Source organism: Hippoglossus stenolepis, chromosome 9 (assembly GCF_022539355.2).
Source record: "Hippoglossus stenolepis isolate QCI-W04-F060 chromosome 9, HSTE1.2, whole genome shotgun sequence".
NCBI lineage: Eukaryota > Metazoa > Chordata > Actinopteri > Pleuronectiformes > Pleuronectidae > Hippoglossus > Hippoglossus stenolepis.
Window position 1 is genome coordinate 6480121 of NC_061491.1, and position 27871 is coordinate 6507991.

General features: G+C 42.5%; 1 protein-coding gene across 5 annotated transcripts; it reads right to left on the bottom strand.

The window, feature by feature from the left end:
* Positions 1 to 1270: 1270 nt before the first annotated feature.
* gnb1l (guanine nucleotide binding protein (G protein), beta polypeptide 1-like) lies at positions 1271 to 27653 on the bottom strand. 5 transcript variants are annotated; one of them, XM_035166356.2, is made up of 7 exons: positions 27567 to 27653; positions 20211 to 20374; positions 19024 to 19149; positions 18740 to 18902; positions 15916 to 16008; positions 9331 to 9546; positions 1271 to 3093 (listed from the first exon to the last, which is right to left on the bottom strand). In XM_035166356.2, exons 2-7 carry the CDS (start codon positions 20318 to 20320, stop codon positions 2815 to 2817), a joined length of 987 nt encoding a protein of 328 aa, XP_035022247.2. In that variant the 5' UTR covers positions 20321 to 20374; positions 27567 to 27653; the 3' UTR covers positions 1271 to 2814. The 5 variants fall into 5 exon arrangements, with proteins under 5 accessions (XP_035022247.2, XP_035022249.2, XP_035022246.2 ...); XM_035166358.2 differs by having other exon boundaries at positions 20211 to 20371; positions 27567 to 27650; XM_035166355.2 differs by having other exon boundaries at positions 27453 to 27638.
* Positions 27654 to 27871: the final 218 nt, after the last annotated feature.

Here is a 27871-nt window from a genome sequence, read left to right on the forward strand (position 1 = left end):
TGGACAGTTATTAAAAACAAGACAGGTAAGGCAACCAGACATCCACCTAAACAACAGAACACATGTTTCACATTTCCCCCACTCGGGCCTCGCAGTTAATACAAAAGGTGCTACGGTTTATGGTGCGCATGAGGCTGCTGACAGACATTTTATGCGGCCCATCAAAACACATCACCGTCACAAGGCAAGAGTCTCGATACGTTTGTATTAATTCACATTTGGAAAAATAAATAAAAGCAACTTGGTGAAACTTTGGCCGCGGCTTCAACGGAGAGGAATTATTTTCTTATAATCACTCTTTTTTACCATTTATATTTCCTAAATAATCAGGCTCAGTGTGACGTCTTAGCAGGTAATATTATCCATGAATACACCGAGAGGTCAGCCAGTGCCAATATTAAACCCACACACACACACTGCCACACCAACACAATCCAACGGATTATGTCCCATCCCAAAGCCAGGCTGACCTCTGACCTTAAAGACCAAGGAAGACACACATTTGTTGATAAGTGAAGCACAGGGCCCGTTGTGCTGACAGCTTCCCTGTCCATTTATTGACTTCCTTAATGATCCATTATGAAGTGATTTACGACGTCCACCAGCCACTTCTAAGGCCGGTGGGTGGCTGTCTGCTCCATTCAGCAGACATCTGCACCAATGGACGTAGCATTTGATTTATCAGAGAATGGACGGAAGCTGGCCCACGCCACCTCTAGTGTTTGTTCAAAGCCAACAGGAGAGTTAGGAAGCTATTATGAAGGCGAGATGTCACCATAGGGGTCAGACACAAAAGGTATAGACGAGGAAACAAGGAAAACATGTCATTAAAACCAGGCAGATAAGGGAGAAAAAAAAAAAAAGAGTTTTCAGTCCAAGTATTTTTTAAATGATAAAGGGTTTTCAACAAAATACAAAAAAAAAAAAATGGTTTTAGAACTTTACACTGAACACAAGCAAGAAAACCCAGAGCTGCAGTTACACACTGTTTTCCATGACAGCGAGGGGGCTTGTCGAGCAGATGACCTCGTCTTTCCTCTGTTCGCTAATGATTCGTGGCCATTATGTCGGGCCCTCTTTGATTTCTCAGGCCTTTCCTGTACAGAATGATGAGCTTATCAATTTTGGGGTTATCCCAGGAGAAAAAGCCTTTATGAAGCAGAACGTTGGGCGTTTGAAGCCCCGGCCCCCTCGGCCTCCCGGCCCCGTGTGGTAACACATGAGCTCCCATGCTGATCATCGACTCACAGAGATATTATCAGAGACAGTGGACAGAAAAACATCACCTCTATATTTCTCTGGGACTTTCATAACAAGACCCCTGGCCTCTTTCTTGACAAACGTCCGTTTCTTAAAAAGACATCTGTATTTGGCATAACATGTATAGTAAATGCATCATTATCCAGCATATTGATAGAGTCCGACCAGTCTACAATAAAATATGTTAAAATACAGATTCTTCCACATGTCACTTGTGGAAAGTTAGGAGTACATTCTTCTCTGTTTTTCAAATTTTTTAAAAGATTTATAAAGTAAATAAAAAAAACAAATCAGCTCATAAACAGATAACACCAACTGCAGATGAGCACCTTTACTAAAACAACATCCCTCTATTCTCTACCCCTGCTGTGATTAACCTTGTTAAACAAATACAGCTCAGGTCAGGCTGCAGCGCCTGTGTGTTAAACTAAGACCTGCTAGAATAACAACACGGGATTACATAGCCGCTCAGGTGCGTTGTACACCTCAAATTCAAGTCCACTGGAGCAAATCTCCCATCAGATAAGTCAACACAATCACTTTAGCTGCACAGGGCATCGCATCAGCCTTTAGAAAACAGTGGGCTGAACAACTTTGCAGGAGCCTAATTAACTATTTGAAAAGACCGCAGCCGTTTCAACAGGATTAACAACACAAGAATGGATGTGCAGCTGTAAAAGGCTAAATTTAAATGTAAAATACTGGATTATGACACGATACAGCCTTGATATAGAATGCAGTCTTCATTTTTACAACTTCATGTTTACTGCCTAATCACAATGCATCTTTCAAAGACAGTTACCAGTTTATATGATCTCTATAAACAGATTCTGCTTATATGAACAAACTGTAGGTGATTTATGGTCCAGAAGCCTTCTGGTTTCTGTGTCTAGTTTGACCAATCACATTTGAGCAGGCTTTGGTTGCCCAAAGGTAAAAGAGGCGAAAAACATCGACTGAAATGCATCAGCTTTTTAATTTATCTGCATTCATATGCAGGTAGTTGTTAATTGAGATTTGCCAAAAGGTTGTCTGGTTCTTTAAAACATCTACAAAAAGTTATTTAATTTGGTTTGGTGTGGAGAAACGTTCAACTCCTGTGGACTCATCAGACTGTAAACAGTGTACAGCCGTCTTGGACCGGATATCCACTCTCTACACCGGACACCTCAAAATGTTATCCGTTGCTCCCAGAAGTTATTTATCAGTTGATTAGATGACCGTGAAAAAATCTAACGCAGTATAATATAGATCTGCTTTAAATCCTAACTTCATGAAGGGTTTAATGTTCAGATTGAATTTTATAAAGCAGTATTAAAGAGATGTGGTGTTGTTGCATTGAACTCCACCCCTTTTCTATCAATGAGGGTGAATAACAGAAAAGTCCTCTTTGTGGTGCAAGTTGGGAAACAGGTTTTTACCATGAAGCAGAAAGAGTTTTGACTACAAGAATGTCGAAAATATGGAGCAGCCGTTGCATCACATTGCATCAGGGCAGACGCCAGATAAGAAGGTTTGAGAGAAAGTCTGTGTGTCCTCCCAGGTGTCAGAGGTTCAGCTGTTGTCAGCTCCTTCGTTGTATATTGACCACAGGCTGATCCTCTGGTCCTTGGATCCAGCAGCCAGCAGTCTCTGTCTGGGATCCTGGTGGTTTGAGAAGGCCACGCTCAACACCATGTCAGTGTGGTATTGAAGCACTGCCAGCGGCCGCAGCTTCTTCCAGCCAAAGACCCGCACTCTGGTGTCCCAGCCCGCTGACGCCAGAAGCTTGCCGTCGTCCCTGATGCACAGGTGGGAAACCCCAGGGTTCACCAGCGTCACACAGTCCTGGAGCTGTAAATGGTTATGGAGAAGAAGATACATGCAGGTGTTAGAACCATGTATCAAACATGCATCTGAGGTACTTTGCAGGTATTACAAGCACTGCCACAGCTTTTACTCTGCAAAGTCCAAGGACGGTGTGTAGTAGATTCTTAGTGGCATTTGTTGGAGAAATTTAAAAACCAAAGAGAAATGATCAGACATACTAAATAGGTCAGTAAGTCGATTAATCACTGCCACGTAAGAAACTGAGGCCAACAAAAACACTGACTGGGGGAGACTATCAGCTGATCTGATGACTGAGGTCCGAGTGTGGGGCTGGATGTGTGTTGAACCTGGCCGTAGACTAGTGGGACTCAATCATCGGCCGCAAAACATTACGGCACGAGGGCCACAAGCAAATCTCTCTGCGTCCCTCTATTTGGATTGGAGTTAGGGAGGCCTGATCTGGAAGCACGACGGGGCTTTGAGTTACCTTTGTCTTAGTTTTGCGAGAAAAGAGAGATAGACCATCTCGCTGAAACACTTGTTTGCAGAGGCCTTGTTACTTTAAGCACCTCTGATGAATTACATCGGCAATGAAAGGTCCGGTCAGCGGGAGAAAAGACCCGATAAATACACTGTTGTAACATCTGCCTGCTAAAGATTAGCCACGGCCTGCTCTCCCCGTGATCTACAGTGTCCCAAGGACTGTATCAATCTCTCTAAAGGGGCAACTTTCAGACATATTATAATGAATGGCGGCTCAGATCACCATCTAAAGGGCCTGCTGTGGTGGGCATTCCTGCGGAGCGAACGTGCTCTTCCCGCAGCGTAGGGATCCCTGCTGGACGGCTAGATGGGACACAAACATCTGGATATGGGAGCCAAAATCAAACTGGACAGCGTAAAATTGACTTCATAAGTCGTGTCTAGAGAGACGAATGGCCTTGGATGGGAGGAGACGGAGGGGAATTTATCTGCGTGCTCCTGTTCCGGGCAGGAACCATCCACGGGCTGCATGTGGAAAATATAAGCCAGGTACTCGCAGCCCAAGTGGGAGAGAGAGAGAGAGAGAGCAGGGAGGAATGTCATTGATCAAAACAGAGCAACAAAGTCCACAAAAAGCAATGATGGGATTTCTTTCTCCCTTTCTTTTTTTAAAACCAAGATCCCTACAGAACCACTGGTATGAAACAGTGACTGGTCATACCAAACAAACCAGATACACTGATACAAAGAAACCCGGGGGGGTGACAGATTGTTTGGAGCTTTGTTATTACCTCAAGAATCTGGTATGCCCCTACCTCGCTGCATCTGGTTTGCATTAGAGGCCTGATAATGATGGGTTTAAGTGTCTGTTTTTGTTTGTTTTGCTTCCCATAGTTTGTGTCAGGAAAAGGCATTTGTTTCATTAAAGGGTCAAATGTAAGCAGTAACTGGCTAATGATGTAGTAATGCTCATTCAGCAGGACGACCCGTACAATTGTTTTTACTTTCCACAGTCTGAGAAAGCAGAAGGGAAAAGTGGTGAGAAAAAGGGTCCTGTGATTTAAAATGAATGATGCTCGGGTGAAGCTACGCTGGTTCCTGAGCGATCAGTGGTGAGATTTCATGAGATTTCATGTGGCTGTGGTGCTCCATAGTAACAGTGCTTAAACAAGTTGATTGTTTAATAATTTGATCATAGATAATCAGAAATTCTGAAATTAAATCATTGCTTTTGATGAAGCCTTTTGTAATTTCTTGAACAAAACCTCAACCAAATATTACTATAGCACCTTCAGAATATATATATATATATATATACAGAGCTGATCTTTGACACTTGCTGATTCAGGACCGCCTCAATCCTATTCTCATAGTTCCGGAAATATGTAGGAGTCTTTAAGTTTTGGTCAGCTTTGGATATAGTGCAATGACAGAGTTGGAATTATCAGACAAATCAATTAGCTGATTAAAAAAAGTTTTTAAAAAATTTGGACAAAGCCAGGGCTGCCCGTTTTCTGTTTTCCAGTCTTGATGCTAAGCTCCTTCATAGACCGACGAAAGAGGGGTGAGAAGGTCAAGAGAGCAAAGCACAAGCAGACATGTAAAAATATATTGGTTCCAGGTTTCCAAATGGGAATAGTTGCTTGTTTAAGTGTTAGTAATATGATAGTAAATTGATTATTTCAAATTTGTGACTAGTAATTCAGAAAATAATCACAGGATTAATGGATGGTAATAAAAATTGGTTGTAGTGTAATATTAATTCTCTTTCTTAAAAGGGGAAAAAATAATTATATTAACCAGGTCTGGTTCTGAACAGAGAGTCTATATTTCTTCTTATTGCTTCCTTCATCGGAGACAGGATCCCTCTCAGGGCTTCATCATTCATGTTTTTGTTGTCTGAACACTCCTTTCTCAGCACACACACACACACACACACACACACACACACACACACACACACACACACACACACACACACACACACACACACACACACACACACACACACACACACACACACACACACACACACACATGCTACCAGCTCTGCTCAGCAGCTGGGTCCACAAGACTCGCTGTGGGTCTGTGATGGATCCAACACAAACTCACACTTCAAGATCCTCTTTTGTAGCATGTCACCGACAGAGGAGACGTTCAAAAGGAGCGGCCCACTTGGCAGACCTCACTCAAGCCCCGCTTCACTTTTCCTCCCTCGTCTTTCGCGCCAGTCTTGGCAAAGATCTCGGCGTTCACGCTGATCTACTGAAACGTCCCATCATCGCTCACTCACTGGAGCCGAGCAGCTGGGAGGCTTTTCGCAGGTATTTCTGACACGCCCTGTCCCAGAATCACACTCGGCAGCAGGGAGATTACAGCCTTTTGTCACCTTGCCTGTCAGAGCCTGGCTCTGGCTGACAGGAGATGGACGTGTCAAACAGGTGAGCGGTCCCATTCAGAAAAGAGGGGCTTGGGATCACTCAGTAGAAAGAGCCATCATTTTTATGACAGCCAGCTTGGACATACATCAGTCCAATAGCAGGACTGGGTCTGGGCCTGATGTGACCTGACGCATAAGTCGGGTCACATCAGAACTGGTCGACAGAAGATGCCATGCAGGTGAATACTGAGGGAGATGAGTGTGGATATTTTTACATTGTAGTGAACATGAAGATCAGGAGTTTCACCTGCAGTAAACTGTCATCAGTCTCAGAAATAGCTCGCTGTCAGCTATGCTTGATTTGCACTGCTCATCTTCCTCTGTCTTTACTTGTTTTCTCTTCTTCCAGCCCGTGACCTCTCGTCTTTTTCTTTCTCCTGGAGCAGCCTGTCACTGCACATGTCAATACATTTGAGTGGCCGCCTAAATACATGTCCATCTGGCTTAACAGCTTGTAAACCCCAACACCTGCGCCCTCATAGTCGCACTCTGACACGTTTCCAAAGACGCGCGCTAAAAGGAAAGTGGAATAAAGGGCTGAGGATGATGCCTCGCTTCTCTGGAACGATATCAGGCCAGCCGGTTCAAACAGCAGATAAAGGCCTCTGGGAGCCATGTGTATTACATTAACCTCCATTCCTGAGGCTATCTGTCTTTATCTGGCCTTGATAAGCTCACTTCACAGCCCTTCTGCTTCACTAAATCATAACTGCACTGTGTTGTGTCACATTCAGTTTCCCCTCCATTTCTCAAAAAGCATCTATCTGCCTTGCCAGCCAGTTCCACTGCACTGGACTGTATCGCAGCGGTAATTTGTGGGAAGTGGGATGCTGTGGCACTTATAGCCTCCTCAGCCTTTATTGCAGCCTCCCACTGTGAACTACTGTTCCCTTTACTGCAGATGTGTTTTTTGTTTGGTTAAGGGGCCTCCGAGGTTTTGATATTTTTATTACCTCTCACGGGTCATCCGTCAGGACCCAGGGCCTGGGTCTGCCACCCGGCTCTCTCCCCCGCCCCCCCTTACTGCTGCCACACAAAAATACTTTTGTGGGAAGAACTGAGGATAGCTGTCTGGACGTCACACTGAGCTGCACTTCAGGATAATTTAAAAGCCCCTGTTGGATCCTTTCCCTCTCCTTGTGCTTTTTTCCTGTCGTCCTCATCCTGGATTACATGCTGAATCAATATTTTGTTGCTTGAGCAAAATAAACCAAATAACCACCTTCCTTCTGCTTTTGGTATTTTGAATCAAATCCTTCTCAGTGTTTTTCTAGACGCGTTTTCAGGGTGGAAAAAAATGGCTTTGCAAATATTTCTAATTCAAGCATTCATTTGTAAAAAGCCCTGGAAAGAATAATACAGGTTTGTCCTATATCAGCTTGAGGTTCCCCTCGGCTCTGATTCATGAGGGTTGGATGAAAAATAGGAGCATTCCCTTTTGCTCATGAAATCAAGAGAAAATATAGGCTGAAATGAGGCGTTGAGTCTCTGAAGCATTGGCTGTTATGTAAAATGAATTATGGTTCAAAGCTGATCCCCTTTGCTGTGGTAGAAGACTGTTTAGACCACTTCCAAGAACTTATGTGTGTGAGAGAACATGTTGTGCATTTCATCAGTGTCAAGAGGAAAGTTGCATTAGTTGCTTTTTTAAAACTGCTGAATGAGATACACAGTGTATAAAGACACCAATCCTATTTATTACCATGTAATAATAGGTAAAATGTTTTTAATCCGGAACTACAGATATCACCCTGACCTAATGTGTGACTATGTGTCGCTTTGAACATGGGTGGCGAGACTCTGGAGTGACAGGCCCTGCCCAGCCCTTGGCCCCTGGCCCTGCCAACACTGTGTAACCAGCAGCTGATTTATGGCCCCTGGAGCCCCGCTGAGCCTCTTCCTCTTTGGCCCCTGATGTTTTCCAAAAGAGCCCAGAGAAACGCAACACTCCTCTCCTTCCATCTCCTCCATTACCTTTTTTAAAGTAAAAGTTGATGGCATTTTGCAGAATTTGGGGTTTAGGCCTTTAACCAGAGACACTTCAGTCGGCCATATTAACATCATCATCAGTAGCCCAACCAGAGCACTTGTTACCCCCCCAGCGTACTTTTGCAACCATCCAGCTGTACAAATATTAATCAAATTACCCTGTCATCATAGGTATTATGATTTGATCAAAACAATACAAATCAGTTAAAACAGATTTTGATGTAATTTTCTTTTCCCAGAAATCACTTCTTCTTTGGCGCACCAAAACACCAGTTGCGCTATACTGCCACTAGTAAGAACGTCAAAGAAGTGGTTTCAGTTAGTGTAACGTTAGCCATTGCTATTTATTTATTAAATGGCAGCAATTTGGTAATACTTCATGCTGGAAAGTCCCACGAGGAAAAATGGTAACCTGTACTGTAGGCAGGACTTCAGTTTTGAGGGGTGGCACTAGTGCTACTAATCACAACACTAGTGAACCATCACACGAAAGAGCACATGGAGATCTTGGAGGTTAAGCGGGAAAAAAGGAGGAACTGCAGCAGGAAACTTTGCAAACCGCATCAAAAACATCACAATACGTTTGCCAAAGGCAGCCCTACAGCAAGAAAGATAACTGACAAATTTGTCGAGATCATTGTTGTGTATTCCTGGATTTATTTAATTATTTGTGTTCTTTTTCAGTGATGACTGTCAAACTATATATTAAAAGAAGTTCTATGATATTCTTTCCCTGTACGCAATGTTTTTTTCAACTGGTTTAACCTGAGCCAGGCCTTACGACTGTAAGCAATCATCACTTCCATGCAGGGTTAGTAGCATACAGCTATAAGTACGTTATATACGTTTTTTAAATGCACTGGTATCAGATCGGTACTCATTATCAGCTGGAAAAATGGTATTGGAACATCTCTAGAAATAACTAATTGAAATCCAGATAAAACTGTTCAAAACTTATCTTGTAGTAATACTTCAAATAAATTATAATAATGGACAAATGATTGAAAAGAAACTCAAAGTAATTTATAAATGTTTGAAATTTCCAAATTCAGCCACTTCAAACAACCTAAACACTCATATTTTTATTATTTAAAATTATTATTGTAACACTATCTACTATTATTATGCATGCATAGAAATTCTCACTACTGTGTCTTAATGACTGTCATATTTATGTTTTGTTTGAGTTAAGCAACACCCAATTTAATGTGAATTCAAGTGTTTGGAAGGTGATGGGTGGTGCAGATAAAGAGGTACTTCAGTTCGTCTGACAGGGGTGTAGGCGTTCATCAGACAAAAAGGTAGGGGACCACTACACACTACGTCCCTCTATAAGCTCATCCTCTGACCTGCAGGTTGGTCTGTGTGTCCAGCGTCCAGGAAGTGAGCTTCTTCTCAGAGGAGCCTGATATGCCTCTCAGACGCTTGGTGTCAAAGGTCAGGCACATGACGGGTTCAGGGTGGGCTTTGGCTTGGCTCAGCTTAGACCTCTGGGTTACGTCCCACAGCAACAGGGAGCCGTCCTCGTATCCAGCCAACAGGAGAGGTCCGGGACCCGATTCTGGCTGCAGGAAAAAGGAGAATGATAAGGGAGAGGAGGAGGGACCACAAAATGGGAAGTAAGAGCACAAAGAGCAGAGTGAGGTAAGACGTGAGATGAGAGCTGTGTAGTCAAAACCACAGAAACCGCTGTGTGATGCTGGAAGCTGAGCAGAGCAGAGGTTATCGTCCTGGAAGCTCCCGCTGACACTCGGCGAGACTCTGTGGGCTCCATTCGTCAGCCTGCTGCTCTGTCTTTCCAGCACTCCATTACACCACTCCTCACTTTGCTCCTCATCTGTATTACTGAGCCACAGAGATCGCTGCCGGCAACGATAAATATAGTGAATTGAAATACTGCAAAACACTGTTTCTACTCAAGTGGAGTTTTGATTCAGATTTTTTTTCCATGCTTCATATATTAGTTTTTTTAACCCATTCTTCTTTAACATTTCAATGTTCTACCTCTATTATTTTACAGACCTGTTTCATTTCTTAATTTCTGAAAAGGCAAATTATCCTTAATTTTATCTTAATGTAAATTTGACAAAAACAAAATAAAAACACAAAGAATGTTTTGAAATATATCATCTCCCATTTACTGACATTATGAGGGCTACAGCAACATAACCAGTTTATTTTCATCGATTATTATATTATTTTGTATTTATATTATTACATTAGATTATTCAATTCTTAATAGAGTCATAATAGTGTCCATAATAATCAATTATTCCTAGATTAATAATCCCCCCCCCCCCACGAAAATAATTGATTGACAATCACATAAAACAAAGTAAAGCAGAAGATCCTCACACTGTAGAAGGCTTGAAACACAATTGAAACAATTGATAAATAAACCAATTGTTTCAGCTCTACACACTTTATAAATGCTCAGACACTCACAAACTAACATACAAAAACAGACTTCAGTCTTGATTCATCTACATTTAAGCCCAGAACACTGAAGGTCAAGTGTTTATTATAGGTGAGTCCATTCGAGTAAATAACTAACTTGAAATTAAAGCAGGTGCACAGTAGGGCATAAGACACATAAGACACAAAATCTAAACCATATTTCCACCGTTACCTTTACAAAAAAACAGTATAAAGCGATGTAGATGTAGATATATGAATATAGAAAAGAATGAACAAGCCGCACCTCACTGTTCAAAGATAACCTCTCAGTGCCTGTCAGCTTCCTCTACATGAGTGTGTGCAATCAGATTGTGTGGAGGTCACTTCAGCGAACAAGAACATAAGTGAAGTGATAAAAACTGGAGGCTTCATATATCTTTACACAGCTGGAGGGAAGAAAGGAAGGAGTGAAGGAGGTAAGGAAGAGGGAGAGAAGGACAACTTGTTGATGTACAATTCATCCATTCCTCTGCGTACCTGCCTTTTGCTTTGAAGGACCTATGAATTCAGAGCAAAGCAACACGGTGCACTTTGTGCCGATCCGTGCTTTTGCTTTAAAGCACGGTGCCATGTAGACGCAAAGGAGTCAGAGAAATGTTTTCCATATGTGCGCGGGGGCCACGTCTGCCAGAATTTCATCCATCTTTAAGTCCTCTTCTCACTTAACGCTCCATACTTCTCTTCTTTCAGCTTTAAATAAATTATAGACAGAGTTGTGTATTCCTTCCAAACACATCAGTGAGGACGAACACTAAGGGATTATGAAAACAAATAAAAACAACTGAAAATCAGTGGCCCCTGCTTGCCGGCAGGGCCCGAGCAAAGCGTTCCAGGCTTGGGGCCCACCGTTTCACTTAAGTGAAGGACCTCCTTGATTGATGATGTCATGGGTCGGAGGTCAGGGAACCCTGGGTAGACACCTAATTCATTATATCCTCCACAGGCCTTTCTACAAGAGGGCTCTCTGCTGGAGTGGGGCCGGGGCCCTGGGAGGAGATTCATCACCACACAACAGCTGGAAAGACAGATGGAGCTGGTTGTCGAGGCAGGAGCAGCCGAGAGAGCAGTGAAGCTAGGTCTTCTCTAGCATGGCTGTTAGCAGTCATGTGACCGCTGCCATTTTTCACAGTTGTATTGATGGAACACACTGAAGTGCAACCAGGACAATGTGCACAGAATGTGTGTTCAAATGTCTTGTAAAGAATTACGGGCAAAGTACTTTATCCTGTAAACATCAGTATCATTAACTGGAATGACACTCATACAGGAGCACATACAGGCCAAGGCCACACAGTCCCCTTAAATTCAAGATCCATGAATTCTTCTCGGGTTCTTTCCTGATCCATACCACATCCTTACTCCAATTTTCATTATAATCCATCCAGTAATCCTGCTAACTAACAAACAAAGACACATGAAAACATAACCTCTTTGGCAGAGGTAATAATTCAATCATTTCAGTCCTGTGGCGTTTTTTTTTAAATGTGTCCAGTCTGCTGGTAACTCAGGAAGCTACTTCAGACCACACAGTCCAATTAAAGGATCAACATGTTCTTTAGAGGAGTCAAGACTCTTCTATAGAGTCTATATTGTCTTTTGTTAAATCCTTTTTCTTCTACAACAACCACATTCAGTTGGGATGCTTGGCATCTCCCTGCTTTTGCTGTGGTAAGAAAAATGCAAAGAGATAGCCTACCTAACAAATAGACACAGCATAATAATAACTGGTGAAACATTAGATCCAAATTGTGATCCAACTTGTAAACACATATCTAGAGCACAGCCACTGTCACTACAATTGTTACTAACAACTATTGTCAATTATTTTATTAATTGTTTGGTCTTTAAAATGTCAGATCAAGGTGTTTTCTACAAATTGCTTTCTCTATCTGTACAATAGTTTAAATCCTTAAGATGTTCAGTATCATGCAAGACAAAGAACATTCAGAAGTTAGAACTAGCATTTTTTAAAGCAATTTCCCTTTACTTAATAAATCATATTATTACAAATTAATAATAATTTACTTACATTTTTAGATTAAAGCTAGTGTTGTTATCCTGGAGAAGCAAGCAAGAGCAGGCTACACTTGCAACTGATGTATCCTAGAAAACTTTATTCTTTGATGGATATCAGGACGTGAAGAGGATTTCAACAAATCAGATGTTTCAGAAACAACTTACCAGCCCCACCTTTAACACAAATCCATGTTTCTTTACTATTTCTAATTCCATGAACTGATCAGCCCCTAAGTATAATAATTTTCTAACTTTGAGACTGACTTGATACATATAAATTGGGTATTTTCCAACTTGACCGACCCCAGTCTTATTACTGTCTTTCTGATGACATGCACCTTGACTCTGGGTTAGGGGGTTATTATGAAATTAAATGTGTCACTATGATTTTATCATGAGCAACCTCTAAACAAGTTGAGGGAAGCAACTAAAAGTGAAGTCCGGTAAAAGTTATTTGTCATGTTCTGTATGACAAAGATTTTTTTTCTATGGCTCAAATCATTTTATTATTATTTTTGTTATAGCAGCCCTGTATTTATTTAGAGCAGTTAAATAAATAAATTAAATGCTCAAAAATGCCACAAAACTAGACAAACTTAAGTCAAGTACCAGTCATCACAACTGACTGCTGTGACATTATATATATATAGGTGTGTTGTGCTATTTTATGTATATTATATTGTAGATGTTAATCTAAAATATGTAATTTATTCTATTTCTAGGATGCATTCTAAGATCTGCCTAAGAACAGCAGCTGAATACTTGGCTTCAGTGAGATCCTGACTGACTTACAGTTTTATTTCTTCATTTGATCGATAAACACTGTGCAGGTCAAATAAACTATCACAAAGAAGAGTAAATACATAAATACATACAATCGAAATATAATTACAGAGAAATGTGTGTGGGACATCCTTCCTCAAAAATTCCTCTGCCAATGTGGCCGCCAAAGGCCCCAGGCAGGCACTGCCTCAACATAAGGAACCAATCGTTCCTTTCGTTTTTTGTCCCGGCCCGCCATGATGTCATGGCCACGAGGCAGCAAGGTGATGAGCTGAGAGTGATGGATATCTGTATAGGAACATTTCCTTTTCCCCGCCAGCCTCTGTTCACATTAAAAGCCTTGCACATCATACATCAATACTGTCCCCCTCCATCCATACACGAGTCAAACCCACATGTGGAGCTACTTTCTGCCTCCATGTCTGCTGTGTTGTACCCTGCTTCCATCCAGAGAAATCAGACAGCGAGCCCCATCACCTTTTAGACAGAGCAAGAGCTCAGCATTAGAACTAAAGACTGTGAGGGATTTTCCTGACTGTGAGGATTTTCCTGAAGGGAAGTGGCATTGAGAAGAAAGTGAAGTTAAACACTGCATTTAATCCTCTCCATAAAATCCATCAGAGAGGGCTTACAGGCCGACAATAAATCTGTTGGTGAGTCCGTCTTGGAAAATAATCTCCTCTCGTCTCAAAGGTGGGAAGAAAAGAGGGAGGGATGGTGAGAAGAAAAACGGCGAGAGGAGTTAACTGTCAGAAGCTTCTTCCTGGAGTGTGTGTGACAGAGAGTCAGGCTGGCTGGAGAGAGGGGATGACAGTGTCGGCTGTTGCCTCCTGCTGTGTTTGGTGAGGGAAACAGTAGGTAGCATGTGGGCATTTCATGAAAGATGCGTCTTTTATTTTATTTTTTTACATCTGACTGACATGAAGTGTTCCCGAACTGCACTAACAGTATATATAGCTACTTTCAGACATGCACTGAACTCTGGATACAGTTCTGTAATTATTCGAAGGTGCTGTATGTGAGAACATAACGTCCGAGTCAGAGGCTCCAAGTTTTTACTAGGGAGCTGGCAGGAAAAACTCTACACATTGTCCAAATGAGCCCATGTGTGAGTAGAGCAGGGAAATGTCCAGAGGATTCACCTCAGTGATTGGGTGTGTGGATGATGTTCTCACACATGACAGAGGCAAAACTTAAAAATACAAAAACAATACAAATGTCTCAGACGCAGACGCAGTTGTCAACCTGGAAAGACAACGAGATTCAACAGTTTTTGTTGATGAGGGTCGGTGTCGATGTGCTGTAGACAAAAACATGTGAGCTCCTGCAGCAGAATAAATACGTTGCGTCCTGCACCATTCTACACATGAACGCTCCGGAGATTTCTGCGTTGTTGAGAACGCGTTTGACCCAAAAAACTTTCCTGCTGTGTTCTTCATACGTGAAACGCAAACTCCAGAGTAAGTCCAGCTTTTGTGTATTGATGTATGTGTGCATGTGTATGTGCATGTGTACGTGTGTACGTGTGTGTGTGGGGGAATTGAGTCTAACTCTGTCTTCGTTGTCTCTCAAGCAGCTCAGTGAGTGTAACAGATGAACAAGCCTCAGCCTTGAAAGGAATCAGCCTGAAATGATTTAGAATCACCTGGGCCCTTCGGCTTTGAAGTCAGACAGCTGCCTGTGCTGTATTACATTGATATTATATAATTTATAATGATATAATTGATCATTATGTTTCCTGGCACTCAACACTGAAGCAGCATTGGTTCATAAATCAGATGATGAAAGGTGGTTGTAACAGTGAAATCAAAGGGAAAGGAAGAAAAACACAAACAGCGTGTCAGCAGGCACAGGGAGACTCTCGAGCTTGTCTACATGTCTCTATAATAATATCACAAACACTACATCATCTTTATGGCCCTTAAATTTGACTTATTAAAGTAACTCTAATTGGTAGAAAAGGGATACAGGACCGAATGTGTCCAGGCCAGTAACTTGCCTCACTCTGGTTTTCAAATGATAAGTTGTGTTTTGATTTCCGTTGCCCGTAAACTGCACAGCCCATAAAATTTAGCTGAACCATCCACAGTCTTGCATAAGTCTAAAAACCCTCATCTGCCTCTTCCCTCCTAAACCCCAAACCCAAAGAGTTAATAATTAGCCAAGAAAATAATTACAGGCTCTCGTTAATGGCTGGAAAATAAAACTTTCGACAGCGTTTACAAACAGAACGCAAACTTTTTTTTACTGGGAATCAGATTGGATGTACAGCTGCAGGCTGATATATGGCTGTGAACCCCCGGCCCTTCCAAATGCTCTAATTACAGTGTTGGGACTTGCTGCCAGCTAAGAAGAAACGTTTGGAAAGATGGATCTGGACAAGTTGTTGGGCTGTAAATCATGTGCCACGTCTCAAATGTGCATTGTTGTTGACTTTTCCGTTATTACGTCTTTTTATGGGCTGCCGGCCAATCAGAATAAGGCAGGTAAGTTTATAAAACATACAATAAAACAAACAGTCAAGAAAAGATAGAGAACTGCTTTTGACAATGACTGCCAGAGTAAAATCATTGAACTTGACATGTAGTTACAGACAGATGCAAGGCTGCTGTTCAGGGTTAAAAATAACAGTGCAACAGTGTCTTTTAAAATGACAGGTGAGGGTGTCTGGTGCTTACCTGCCACAGTTTGATACACATGACCATCCCCAGCTTAGCGTCTGGGACCAGGGTGCAGACTGGAGTCTTACTGGGCAGCTCAATAATCTTTATCTGCAGAGAACACATGACAATTAAAACTCTGAAAACTCACTAGAGACAACAGAACCTGTTCTTTCTCTACAGCTACGCTAGCTGATCTGTGTAACAAGGCACAGCAGTGCTTTCAGCCAGCTGAACGTAAGTGTGCTAACATGCTCACAATGACGAGGCTAACATGCTAATAATAAACAGGTACAATGTTCACCTTGATCAATAGTTTGGTGTTTCAGCATGCTAATATATTAGCAGGATCCTGTGCTTTAAAAAAAAAAAAAAAAATTCACTGATATCGCAGGAAACAACATATGGATCTTAATGAGAATTCAAGAGGACTGTTGGGTCAAGGCAGATGTATGTGCTCTCCTGAGAGTCATTCTTACCAAAGCAGTTTTTATTTCTTCTTCTTTTTTATTTCACAAAATGAACAATGGCTTCACGAGCCACAGATTTCTGTATTAAATTGCATGGCAGTCTATCTAGGTCGTTGAGATATATATTGTAGCTAAACTGCTTTTCAGAGTTTCAGTTTCTGTGACTTATCATGGTTCCGTGTTTAAGACGTGTTTGATTGATCCTATGCCCCCCCAACTCTCTCACCTTGAGTGGTCTACCTAGACATAAACTGGAACACTGTAATAAAGACCATTTTTCCACTTTAACCCGTTATATATCAGAGTATTTCTGTTCCAATGTATGTTTTCATTATTGAGACCCAGTTACAACCACACACATATTGCAGTTGTCCGTATAAACAGTCTGTCTTCAAACTTATCATTTGCTTGTCCTCTGAATATTCAGGACTGCTGCAGATTGCAGCGCCTCCAACCCACAGTACAGAACCATCCATTAGTGCTGTGCAGCCGCCCCCCTGTCTATAATAAATCCTGCTAAAGTCTGACCCAGCGACATGAATGGTGTTTTCCTGTACACACTGGCACTGATTCTGATAAAATACACAGCCTAATGAAGCCAGAGAAGAGTGTGTGTATGTATGTGTGTGTGTACCCACATCACTACCAAAACTCATTACTTTGACTTCCTCTGCGCTGATGATCCACATATTCATCCTCATTAGACTTCAGATTAAACAGCCCTTTAAGGGAGTGATCTGTATTTTAGCACGAGGCCACATCTGTCCTGCATGTTTACCTCTGCGTGCCTGACAAAGCGGGCCATCAAGGACTTCCCTGTGCCTCAGGTGATCGCTGTTCTTGTGTGGCATCACACTGCCCATAAATAAAACACCCACACTATTAATTAATGTTCCTGCCATGCCAGCAGTCTGCTGGCAGGGATCTGACTATGAGCAGTAAACAGCAAAACCACCTGAAAAGGCTCAGAAGGAAACTGTTGTCTGTTTTCTTCATTACATGTCTAAATATTGACCTACCTGCTCACTGCTTGTACCATTGTGGGGGTTTTGTGGCAAGTGCCTATGTATTGTCTCTTGGGGGAATTCAATTATGTGGGCGTTTGATTTGCAGACACATGATAAGCATCTGTCTTGGCCAGTTATGCCTGTGGAATGGGGTGGGGAGACAAAATGACAAAATCGGCTGTGGCCTGTTTTGGTCTAGCTTTTATGGGTGTGTGTGTGTGTGTGTGTTTCTGTCTGCCTGTGTCTGTTGGGACAATGGCATTATTGAGGTGCTGGGAGTCACAGGCGCCCTGATGCCTGGCTTGCTGGTCTGGGGTTAGCAAAGGCACGTTTGGCTGGATCAGGTGACAGCTCTGTCCCTTTCAAGTGTGGCTCCTCCGCGGTGGAACAAGTAACATGAATCTGGAGGCAATAAAAGATGGCTGAATCGCTGGCTACCCTCTCCCCATCCTGCTGCACCGTTCACACACTGGCTCCACACAAAGCTATATAGACTTTGTGGGTGTTGAACATTAACTACGAGACGGACCGAACGTGATGTCATTCCAGTGCATAATCTGATCAAGCCTGGGAATTCTCTCTCTAAATCTACAGTTAAAGTAGTAACAAGTCACTCAAAGTATTTTATCAGTTAAGAGTTTTCAAAGCGAATTACTCTCTAAAATGCACTATTCCACTGGCTCTCTCAAGCCGTCACAGCACTGATTTAGACAAAAGCATTCAGTGAACGGTATTTTACTAGCCACAGTCAAAATGAAGCAACACTTAGCTGGTAGCTGGTATTAAAATCTGATCCTTGCAATGAGCACGCTAGTTTGTTAATGATGCTGCTTAGATTGCTGTTTGACTGTTTGACAGCTTCTGGCTGCAAGCTGAATACTCACATGTCACATTGACTCATGACACATTCACTGATGAAAGGCTAAAGATATCATCTTCAAAAAATTGATTTAAAACATTTATGGATCAAATTTCATGCAAAAGGTCACAGCATTGAGACAATGGGAAAAGATGACATGGCAATAAATAACAACTCTTTCTGTGGGACAAACTAATTAACTAAACTAAAATGGCCCTAAGAGCATGTACCTCCACCAAGGAGGAACAATCCTGAACATGAAATATAAAAGATCCTCGATATGAACCCATAATAATTTTATGTGTTCTTCTAGGGCCCAGGCATCATCCCTCCACAAAGTTTGGTGGAAATTGCCCGTAATTTTTGTGTAATCCTCCTGACAAATAAACCAACAAACTAAAGAACAAACTAAAGAACAAGCAAACTGACAGACACAGGGAATGGATTGATCATTCCACAGACACATTCATACTTTATAGACAGATTTCAGTGCCCCCATGTCTAACCTCTTCTGTCTGTTTTCCAGCAAACGCCAGCAGGTAGTTTCCAGGGCTCGACTCCAACAGGGAGCACTGACAGAATCCAACGCTGTCGGTCCACACCGAGTCCACTAGCTCACTGCGACCTTCTCCCAGGTCCCACAAACACACCTGCATGTCCCGTCCCTGACTGCCAACAGAAACAAAGGAACAGGAACTTTATATAACAATAAGTACATGTGCTTGCTGAGAATCTACATTAAGTTAGGAACCTTAACAGAAGCTACAACCAAGGCATTGTTTATCCTGACCTGATGAGGGCATCTTTCGACTGCAGAGAGTTGACCCAAATGACCGAGCTACCAGAATGACCTTCTACAATCTTCTCAGCCCTCCTGCTGTTCAGGTTCCAGATATGGATGGCACCACTCCCTGACCTGCAGAACCCAACAGGATGCTTTATGTAGTCTGTTTATATCACTCACACACTATATGCAACACGTCATTATATTACTCACACAGTATATACAACATATTATTATATTATTCACACACTATATACAACATATATTACTCACACAGTATACAAAATAGTAATATATTATTCACACAGTGTATTCACAGTATATACAGAATTGTATTATATTATTCACACAGTATATACAACATATTATTATATTATTCACACAGTATATACAACATATCTGATCTCACAGATACAAAGAAAATACCAAAGAGGTCAGATTCCCTCTTGTCCAAACCATAGACTGTATGTAAAGATGGACGACATGACAACTCCCTAAAAGTAAAGCCAAAAGTGCCTTGATCGCTACCTGGTGGCGAGCTGCAGGTCATAAACCCTGCCTCCTCCGTGTTAGTGGTTTAGATGGTTTCTGTCATTTTAGCTACTTATTTTCACACTGATGTGACAAAGTGTTCATTTTCTGTAAAGTTTGGTTTTAAATTGTTTTTTGATGTTTTAAAAATAGAGCCAAGCATCATTATTGACAGCTGAGACTGAATCGGGATTGGTCGATTGAGTGTTTCACTAGAACCTCAATACCTTGGCTCCATCCCCTGATCACTACTGCGCAGAATTTGGCTCCAAATGACATCATCGGTGTTAAATGGCAGCCTTTGGAGTCATGATATTTTAGCTACATTTCTGAATAGTGGGAGGAAGTGGAGACATGTCATTCATCTTTATATACAGTCTATGGTCCAAACAAATACCAGAACATCAAGACCTTTGATGTGTGGATCTTTAAAACATGTCACTGTGCTTCATCCACACCCTGCACCTGAAGTGAATGTTGGCTGGCATCTTCTTATCACTCGCAATTAAACAAGCCCCTCGACGTGTATATGTTTCTTATGATGGACTTTATGAAGCACGAAATTAGTAACATTTCTTAAAAGAGGAGGAGATTTAAGTAATTCTTTAGTGTTTGAGGAAGATGAAGAGTCAAATTAACAGATATTGAGAAACATGACTCACCCAGAAAATAGAAGGGGAGTGTCCCCTCCAAGGCAGCTAAAGTGCAGGGTGTTGAGTGGCCCACCAGCCCCCCTCAGGGTGTAGATGGGGGACGGAGCGGGACGAGACATCCCTGGTTCATGTGATCAATGTGTGGATAATAGGAGACCCCAACCTTACAGCTACTGGAAACAGACAAGAAAATTCGTGAAGGTATGAGTTATTTTGGTGACTGATTCCAAGAGTTGGAAATGCGGGTAACAATGATTGAGGTCAACTCAGACTCATCCCAACAAAAACCTGCCTGCATTACCATTGGGTTAGTTTGGCTTTTTCAGAAGAATAGAGCAAAGTAGAATAAGTATAAATCTGACAAATAATATCTGCATAAAAAAAAATTGTTTTCGCACAAACATTGAACACATTCAGAGAGAGGCTCCACTTAGCCTTGAAGCCTTTCTCCACACAGATATTACATTTCATTTAGCTGACGCTTTTATCCAAAGCGACTTACAATAAGTGCATTCAACCACGAGGCTACAAACCCAGAACAACAAGAATAGAGAAAGTACAATTTCTTCAAAAAAAAGCAAAACTACAAAGTGCTATAAGTAAGTGCCATTTTAAGTGCTACTAAATTGTTAGTTTTAAAAATGTTATTCAAGGTATAGATGGAAGAGGTGTGTTTTTAGTTTGCGGCGGAAGATGTGTAAACTTTCTGATGTACGGATGTCAATGGGGAGCTCATTCCACCATTTAGGAGCCAGGACAGCAAACAGTCGTGATTTTGTTGAGTGTTTAGCTCGCAGTGAGGGAGCAACAAGCCGATTGGCCGAAGCAGAGCGGAGTGAACGGGCTGGGGGGTAACGTTTGACCATGTCCTGGATGTAGACTGGACCCGATCCGTTCGCAGCACGGTACGCAAGTACTAATGTTTTGAAATGGATGCGGGCAGCCACCGGTAACCAGTGAAGGGAGCGGAGGAGCAGAGTAGTGTGAGTGAATTTAGGTTAAAGACGAGTCGAGCTGCTGCATTCTGAATGAGCTGCAGAGGTCGGATGGCACTAGCAGGTAGACCTGCCAGGAGGGAGTTACAATAGTCTAGGCGTGAGATGACCAGGGCCTGGACCAGAACCTGCACCGCCTTCTGAGTGAGAAGGTGGCGACACAGCAGACAGTTGTGTTTAATGCACTGTCTGTTTTCTCTATTGTTAGTAGCTAAAAACCCTGTGGCTCTCTGCCTCTCTCTCTCTGTCTCTCCGTCCTCCTCTTTCCAGTCTTCATGATAACACCTCTTACTCAATACGTCATAAATCACAAACTCTGACAGCCTAATTAAAGTAAACAGACGGAGATCCAAACTTCTCACTCCTCTTGCGATCAACAGCCGTTGTCTCAAAGGCAGAGTTTAGAGCTCAGGACTTTTATGTCGTTTGTAGGCCGGGGAGCTGAGGAAACTCAACCGACCGCAGGTGTGTTCCAAGGAAATAATCCATCAACATTAAATTGCAGTTTAATTAAATGCAAGTGTTTGGCTCGAGATAACTAATATCCATCTCTTTATACACTTTCTAAACTTCTTATCCTGCTCAACACCACAAGAGGTTTGATAAATATTAATTAAGTTGAAGTTAGAACATATAAATCGAGAAAAGGAGAATTCAGGATAACGCAGCCCACCTACTAACAGTGTTATCAGAAACAACAATACTTTGAAAATAACAACCCATTCAAACAAAAGTGAATAATTAAGATAAATATTCAAATAAAAAGGCTTGTGGATTTTACTGACTGTCTGACGCCCTTGAGGCTCGTGAGTAACTTCCTCTCTTGGCACACTGAAAACATTTCTTTACCCAGTTATCTGCAATGACATGTTCACCATGCCAACACAAGAACAAATCCTACACAGAACGTCACCCCAGCCACAACTCTCAAGAACTTAAGTGGAACACAACACTGAGGTTATGAGGCCAGCTTTACCTTAAATGTCTCTGACCATTTGTAGTCATATGGAGCAAAGTTTTTAAAGACGTCAATGTCTGTTGATCCACCACTTTGGTCCCAACTGAAATATCTTACATCTTGTACTGTAGTGATCCCCTGGGCATAGAGGCATGCAGAGGCAAGAAGAATATAAAACTATCAAAAACCTGCTTTTTTAAATGTTTTTTGCTGTCCATGTGATTTTCAGGCCTTGAAGATCAACAGTGAATTCTAGGGCGAAACTCTGACTTTAAACAAGAAAATTCAATCATAAAGACTCTAGCATGGTATAGATCTACTTGCAGCAGATACTAAGCACATCTTCACCCCTGACCCCCCACCCCACCCATCCAACTCTACTTTTACTTATTATAACCTCTGCTCCCTGCAATCAGTAGAAACTGAAACTGGAGCCTGAGGCATTCAGGGGCAGCTCATTTCAGGAGGTTAGTGGTTAAATTGTCCATGTGAACCTGTGAAGCGGAGAGACGGACCTCTGACCAGCCTGCCTAATTAAGGACACCTCATTGGAGTCTATGGGACTCAGCTAACCCAGCTTCATTATGGGGAGACACATTATGTGTTTGCAGGAGACGAATTAAGCTTTTTCATGCTCACCATAGAAAGATTGTACTAATAATTTACATAATACATAAAATGACAAAAAAGGCTTATAATTGGTACAATGGTACAAGCATACGGTTCTTTGCATAGGACGTTGACCAACACACATCACACAGATCTCTGAACCAAACCAACAGGAAGCCCTTCGGCCAACAACTGAGCAAACTTGTTTATCTGTGGTATGAAGAAAATGGCAACAAACCATCAACAGAGTTTTTGTGAGGGTCCATCAGTTAAGCTTCTCCTCCTGTGACTGGGTGGGTATGGCTGCATTCCTGAGCCACAGTCCTGCGCCTGTGTGAGTGTGTGACAGGAGGAAGCTCACCCTGATAACAGGTGGATTAAGCGTTCCTTATTGTCCTCGAGCAGCAGGCCCTGCATGACACTGTGAGTCACGGACACAGCAGCCTGAGACTGGCTGTTTTCACTGCCTCAATAACAGGGGCAGTAAAACTTTCCACTGCTAATCACACCTCGCTGTCAATCAAAGACAATTCTCGGGGACAGTGACGGAGATGTCTCTTCACAGGACTCGGGGACTTCCAAACCAAACCTGCATCTGAAAGATGAGAATAAGGGCCACTCTACCTCGGCTATCGCTTCCTCAGCAAACCATTCCTTCTGTTTTCTCTGCGTCAGAATTTCCAGGCGCTGAACTGCCCCCGACAATGGCTCTGTTGTGGTGGCTACAAGTGAGTCACCCACAAACCCAAATACAAACATGCAGGCAGCTCAGGAAGGGAGAGACAGATACTGTAAACAAACAACACGGTGGCAGGATGTCACTCAAACCAGTTTGCAAGGGCCCTCAAATTGTTCCCTGCTAACAGAGAGGCGGCCGAACAAACAATCAAGCCTGTCACATGTCAAGCTTGTATGTTTGACATAATAACACATCTCTAGCCAGATGGAGAAGCAACAGCAGGAAGCTGGATACATCGAAGCTGGTGATCCTCAGGTTTAACATCCCCCCATTGATCTCAGCAACCTGCAGTTTAATGAACTATTCATAAGCCATTTTCAGACATGAACTCTTGAGGTTGTCTGCACAATTGAGTCTGGACTTTCTCCGGAGTTTGCCTTTCACGCATGAACAACGCAGCAGGAGATTCTCTGCTCAGACGTGTTCACAACAACACAGAATCTGTGTGTCCTGGAAACGTCTTCAACACACCCACTCCCTCACTGTGAATCTAGCACGTGACAGAGCAATAGATAGCAAATACCCTATAGGTCAGCCAACTTTCTCATTAATCATATTCACAGGAAAAATCTCAGATTTGACACCATGATGGTAACAAGCTAGGCCTAATTAAACCTGTGAGTCGTGGTCAGGGTATAATAAATCACTGTGACTGATTAATATACCTGAGCTGGACATGGGAGCCAGTGGGAAGAGGCAGGAGAGGAGGATGGAGGCTCCTGCTGGCCCTGCAACAGATAAGACAGCTCTGGGTAATCTGACTCTAAGTCCGTGGATAAAGGCAGTTTGTCTCTTCTTGGGCCGTCTGTCCACACCTACTGGGTAATTAGGCCTAATTATGAGAGAAAGGTCCGCTTCCCCTTCATGTTATTAAATAAGAGCCAGCCTCGTCCGCCAAGGATCTCTCAACACCAGCAAGGGGCTGGCGACCTTCAGATCAAACGCAGCCACTATCTGTGCCCCCCCCAGCCTCTTCCACTGCAGCACCCGTTCCCCTCCTCGGCATCGCTGCACATATGAGGGCTTGAGGAGGGAGGGGGCAGATAGGGTATTCGTTATGATATGGGGCATCAAAGTTTTTTTCCCCCGAGTTGTGAGTGAGTGAGAGGGAGTCCTGCCCACATTCCTCTCTTAGCTCTTTGGTATCATGTGATCGGCAGCTACCCACCTGAGCTGTCCCCTTGTCAAATTCTGCCATTCATAAATAAGAGCAGGGAGGGAGGGATATACAGATCACAGGGGTTTATTATAGAAGCTTTATAAAGCCCCAGCTTCACAGGAGCCATTATGGAGGCATGGGATCCCAAGATCCCCTGCTGATACCAGCCTCGTCAAATATGAGATCTGAGCTGCATGATGAAAACTGAAAGTAGATTACACATAGCTCAAAAGCTGCATTCTAGATAGCTCCCACACTGAAAAGCCAACTTTATTACCTATTGGGCCAATAGAAGTTTTTTCTCAAACATCTTTTACAGCAGACTTTAACTATGAGTGTTTCAGAGAAAGATGCTAAATCCGTCCATTTCTTTCCGTCCATACATAATACTTCAGCTATTAGTCATTCTGCTGTTTATCACAGGCTGTGGTCTTATCTGCTGTTTCCCTGCTTTTCACAGTCTCGCCAAGGAGGCAACTTCCAACGTGCTGGCTGGCCGGAGGGTGGGTGGTGAGCTGGCCCTGCAACCATTAGTCAGCCCTTCTGCCCAAACCTCCGATCCCTCCTGAGGAGGAAGCCAACGTGCCAAATAGAGAGCGAGGTCCATTATAAAAGTCCAGTTAGACAAACAACATAGGAAGTGGCGAGGAAGACACACACCCTTTATTGTGTCTTGGAGGGGGTATCTGGACTGCATAAACAGTTCAGTGTCAGATAGAGGCTGAAGTCAGACACAAGTGCACCAACACCCACTGTCAGTCACAGATCCAGTGAGCGGGAAGAGGTGGCATTGTTCGCGTGAATGGCGTGAATGCTAAGCAGGGGCCACTGCAGATAAGAGCTCAATGCCTTGTGGCTGTCATTGAGGCAGGCACTGATGGAGCACTGTGTAGGAGGGTCCTGATTTAGGAGGTCCTGACTGTGGTCAACAGGTACCAGGAGCCTTATCTGTTTGCATTATCAGCCATTTCCTCTGTGAGGTCATTTGCCTGGACACTAGAGGATAAAGGAACACAAGAGGGTCGACAGCTCGAGTGTCATCATGCATCTCCACACATTTTGGCTGTGATGGGCTTTTGGACCTGTCCATACAGCAAAGACATGACAACAAGTTGCTGTGATCCTAAAAGGACATCATGCAACAGGGGATATAGAACAAGGAAAACAATAAGAGGTTACACTTTGTCAAAACAACACAGGCCCCAGTGTTAAAGCTGTCAGCCTTCTGCAGGGGTGTGATGAGTGACAGCACGAGTACTGATCAATAAACAGTACAAAGGTTGACAGAGTGATAACTATTTCTACAAGGTGAACAGCTTCCAGAGATGTCAACTCTCCGAACAAATATAAAAATGCTCCTATGAGCATGCAAACTGAACAAAACCAAACCAAAATCCAAGTTGTGCATTTATGCAATATTGGTAAAGGCGCAGTGAGCTGGATACAGGAAGTCAATGTACAATTTCAGTGTGTGCAGAAAGTCGAGATATGTTTAAGCTTAATCTTGCTTCATTTAATGTGGGGAAATTAATTCAATTGTTTTGTATATGCTGTCAGTTCTTCCACACACCATTTTATGAGCTCATCCTTGAACAGTCACACCTGACCTCAAAAACGGTGCAGTTTGTGTGTAAAGGTTTGGGCACTCTGAACTTCATTCTGTCATTAGGCCTTATTTTCCTGCATTAAGAATTGCCATATGATGCTAATGATAAATCATCTTAGTCCTCCTACCTTGTGGTAAACTTTTTGATTTTATGTAAAGCACTTTGAATTGCTTTGTTGAAATGTTCTACACAAATTAACTATTGGGATAAATCTAAGGTAAAGATTGAGGATCTGAAAATGAAGGTAAATTACACATATACAGCAGTTTCCTGACTGACTGTAATGTCCTGCAGCAGAAAGCAAAAAGGATGCATTCATCACAGGACCCTGATCCTGAGCAGACGTCAATATCCATCATAAACTACTCCAAGAAACACTGACGCCTAAATACTGGTTATAGCACCTGCCAAAAGTGCCGTTTTATATAAAATATTATTAATCCATGAAATAAAATGTTACAGTGAAATAACATTTGAAGGCTTCTTTTGGCTGCAGGTACTATTTCCTTCTTTGCACTTCCAAAATCAACAATATATTTGCACAAGGATGTCCACACCTTTGTACCCAACTGCACATCATGTACTGTATCTTCTATTACAAAGCACAGAAAGAGAACAGACTGTATTATGAACTTTGGTGTGACGGTTCATAGATAAGTTCATACAAGTCCGGGAACTACCTGTAGGACAAGTTTATTTGATATGAAAAACTCAATCACAAAAAAACTTCATTCATATGATCCATTTGAAGTTTTAAGCTTTCATTCTAATGAAATTTGAAATACCTTCTCATGTAGAGTACTTTCAAGAGTATGAGACGACAATTCATAAAACTATCGTAACATTACTTTTTAAATTTTGGTTGTAAGTCGGATATGATAACTGATGCTGCCGTTCTATAAACTAACTGGACACGGAACACAAGGGGTCAGAAAGAACACAGTAGAAGCGGGACTGAGAACGACCAGGACGGTGGACCGTTAAATAACACGGACTTTGAATGGAGTTTGGTTTGCTCGCCCCTCCATGACACTGGATGTTATCAGGGACAGTTAGTGTTTCACTTTGAAACCAAAGCGTTCATTAAAACGTTGGGCTGAAAAGAGAAGGGATATATGAAGCTCACACTGTCAGCTCCATGCTGTCATTTACAAGAAGAGGGTTAGCAACGAGCTAGCAACTACCTCAAATAGAACCCCACAGAGCGGCCTCTGTACCACAACACGGTCAGGTTGCTCCCGCAGAGTCAAATAAAGTCACTACAGTCACGTTGGCTGGAACAAGACTTGACAAAATACCAGTTCAGTGAAACACGGAGCGATGACAGTGTCAGGAAGAGCAGCTCAGCAGAGGAGGAGACCAGGCGTGCGCCGGGCTGCAAGGACCTCTGTTTACTACTGAGGAGCTGCCCAACCAAGTGCCTGTACAGAAACCTCTCACTCTCTCTTTCTCTCTCTCTCTCTAGATTCATTATTCAAAAATTAAGAAAATAATAAAAGAACATTAAGATTAATATGTCAATTATATAATGAAAAATAATAATAATAATAATCATTCGAAATTCAATAGGGCCTCCCACCATTGGTGCTCGGGCCCTAATTAC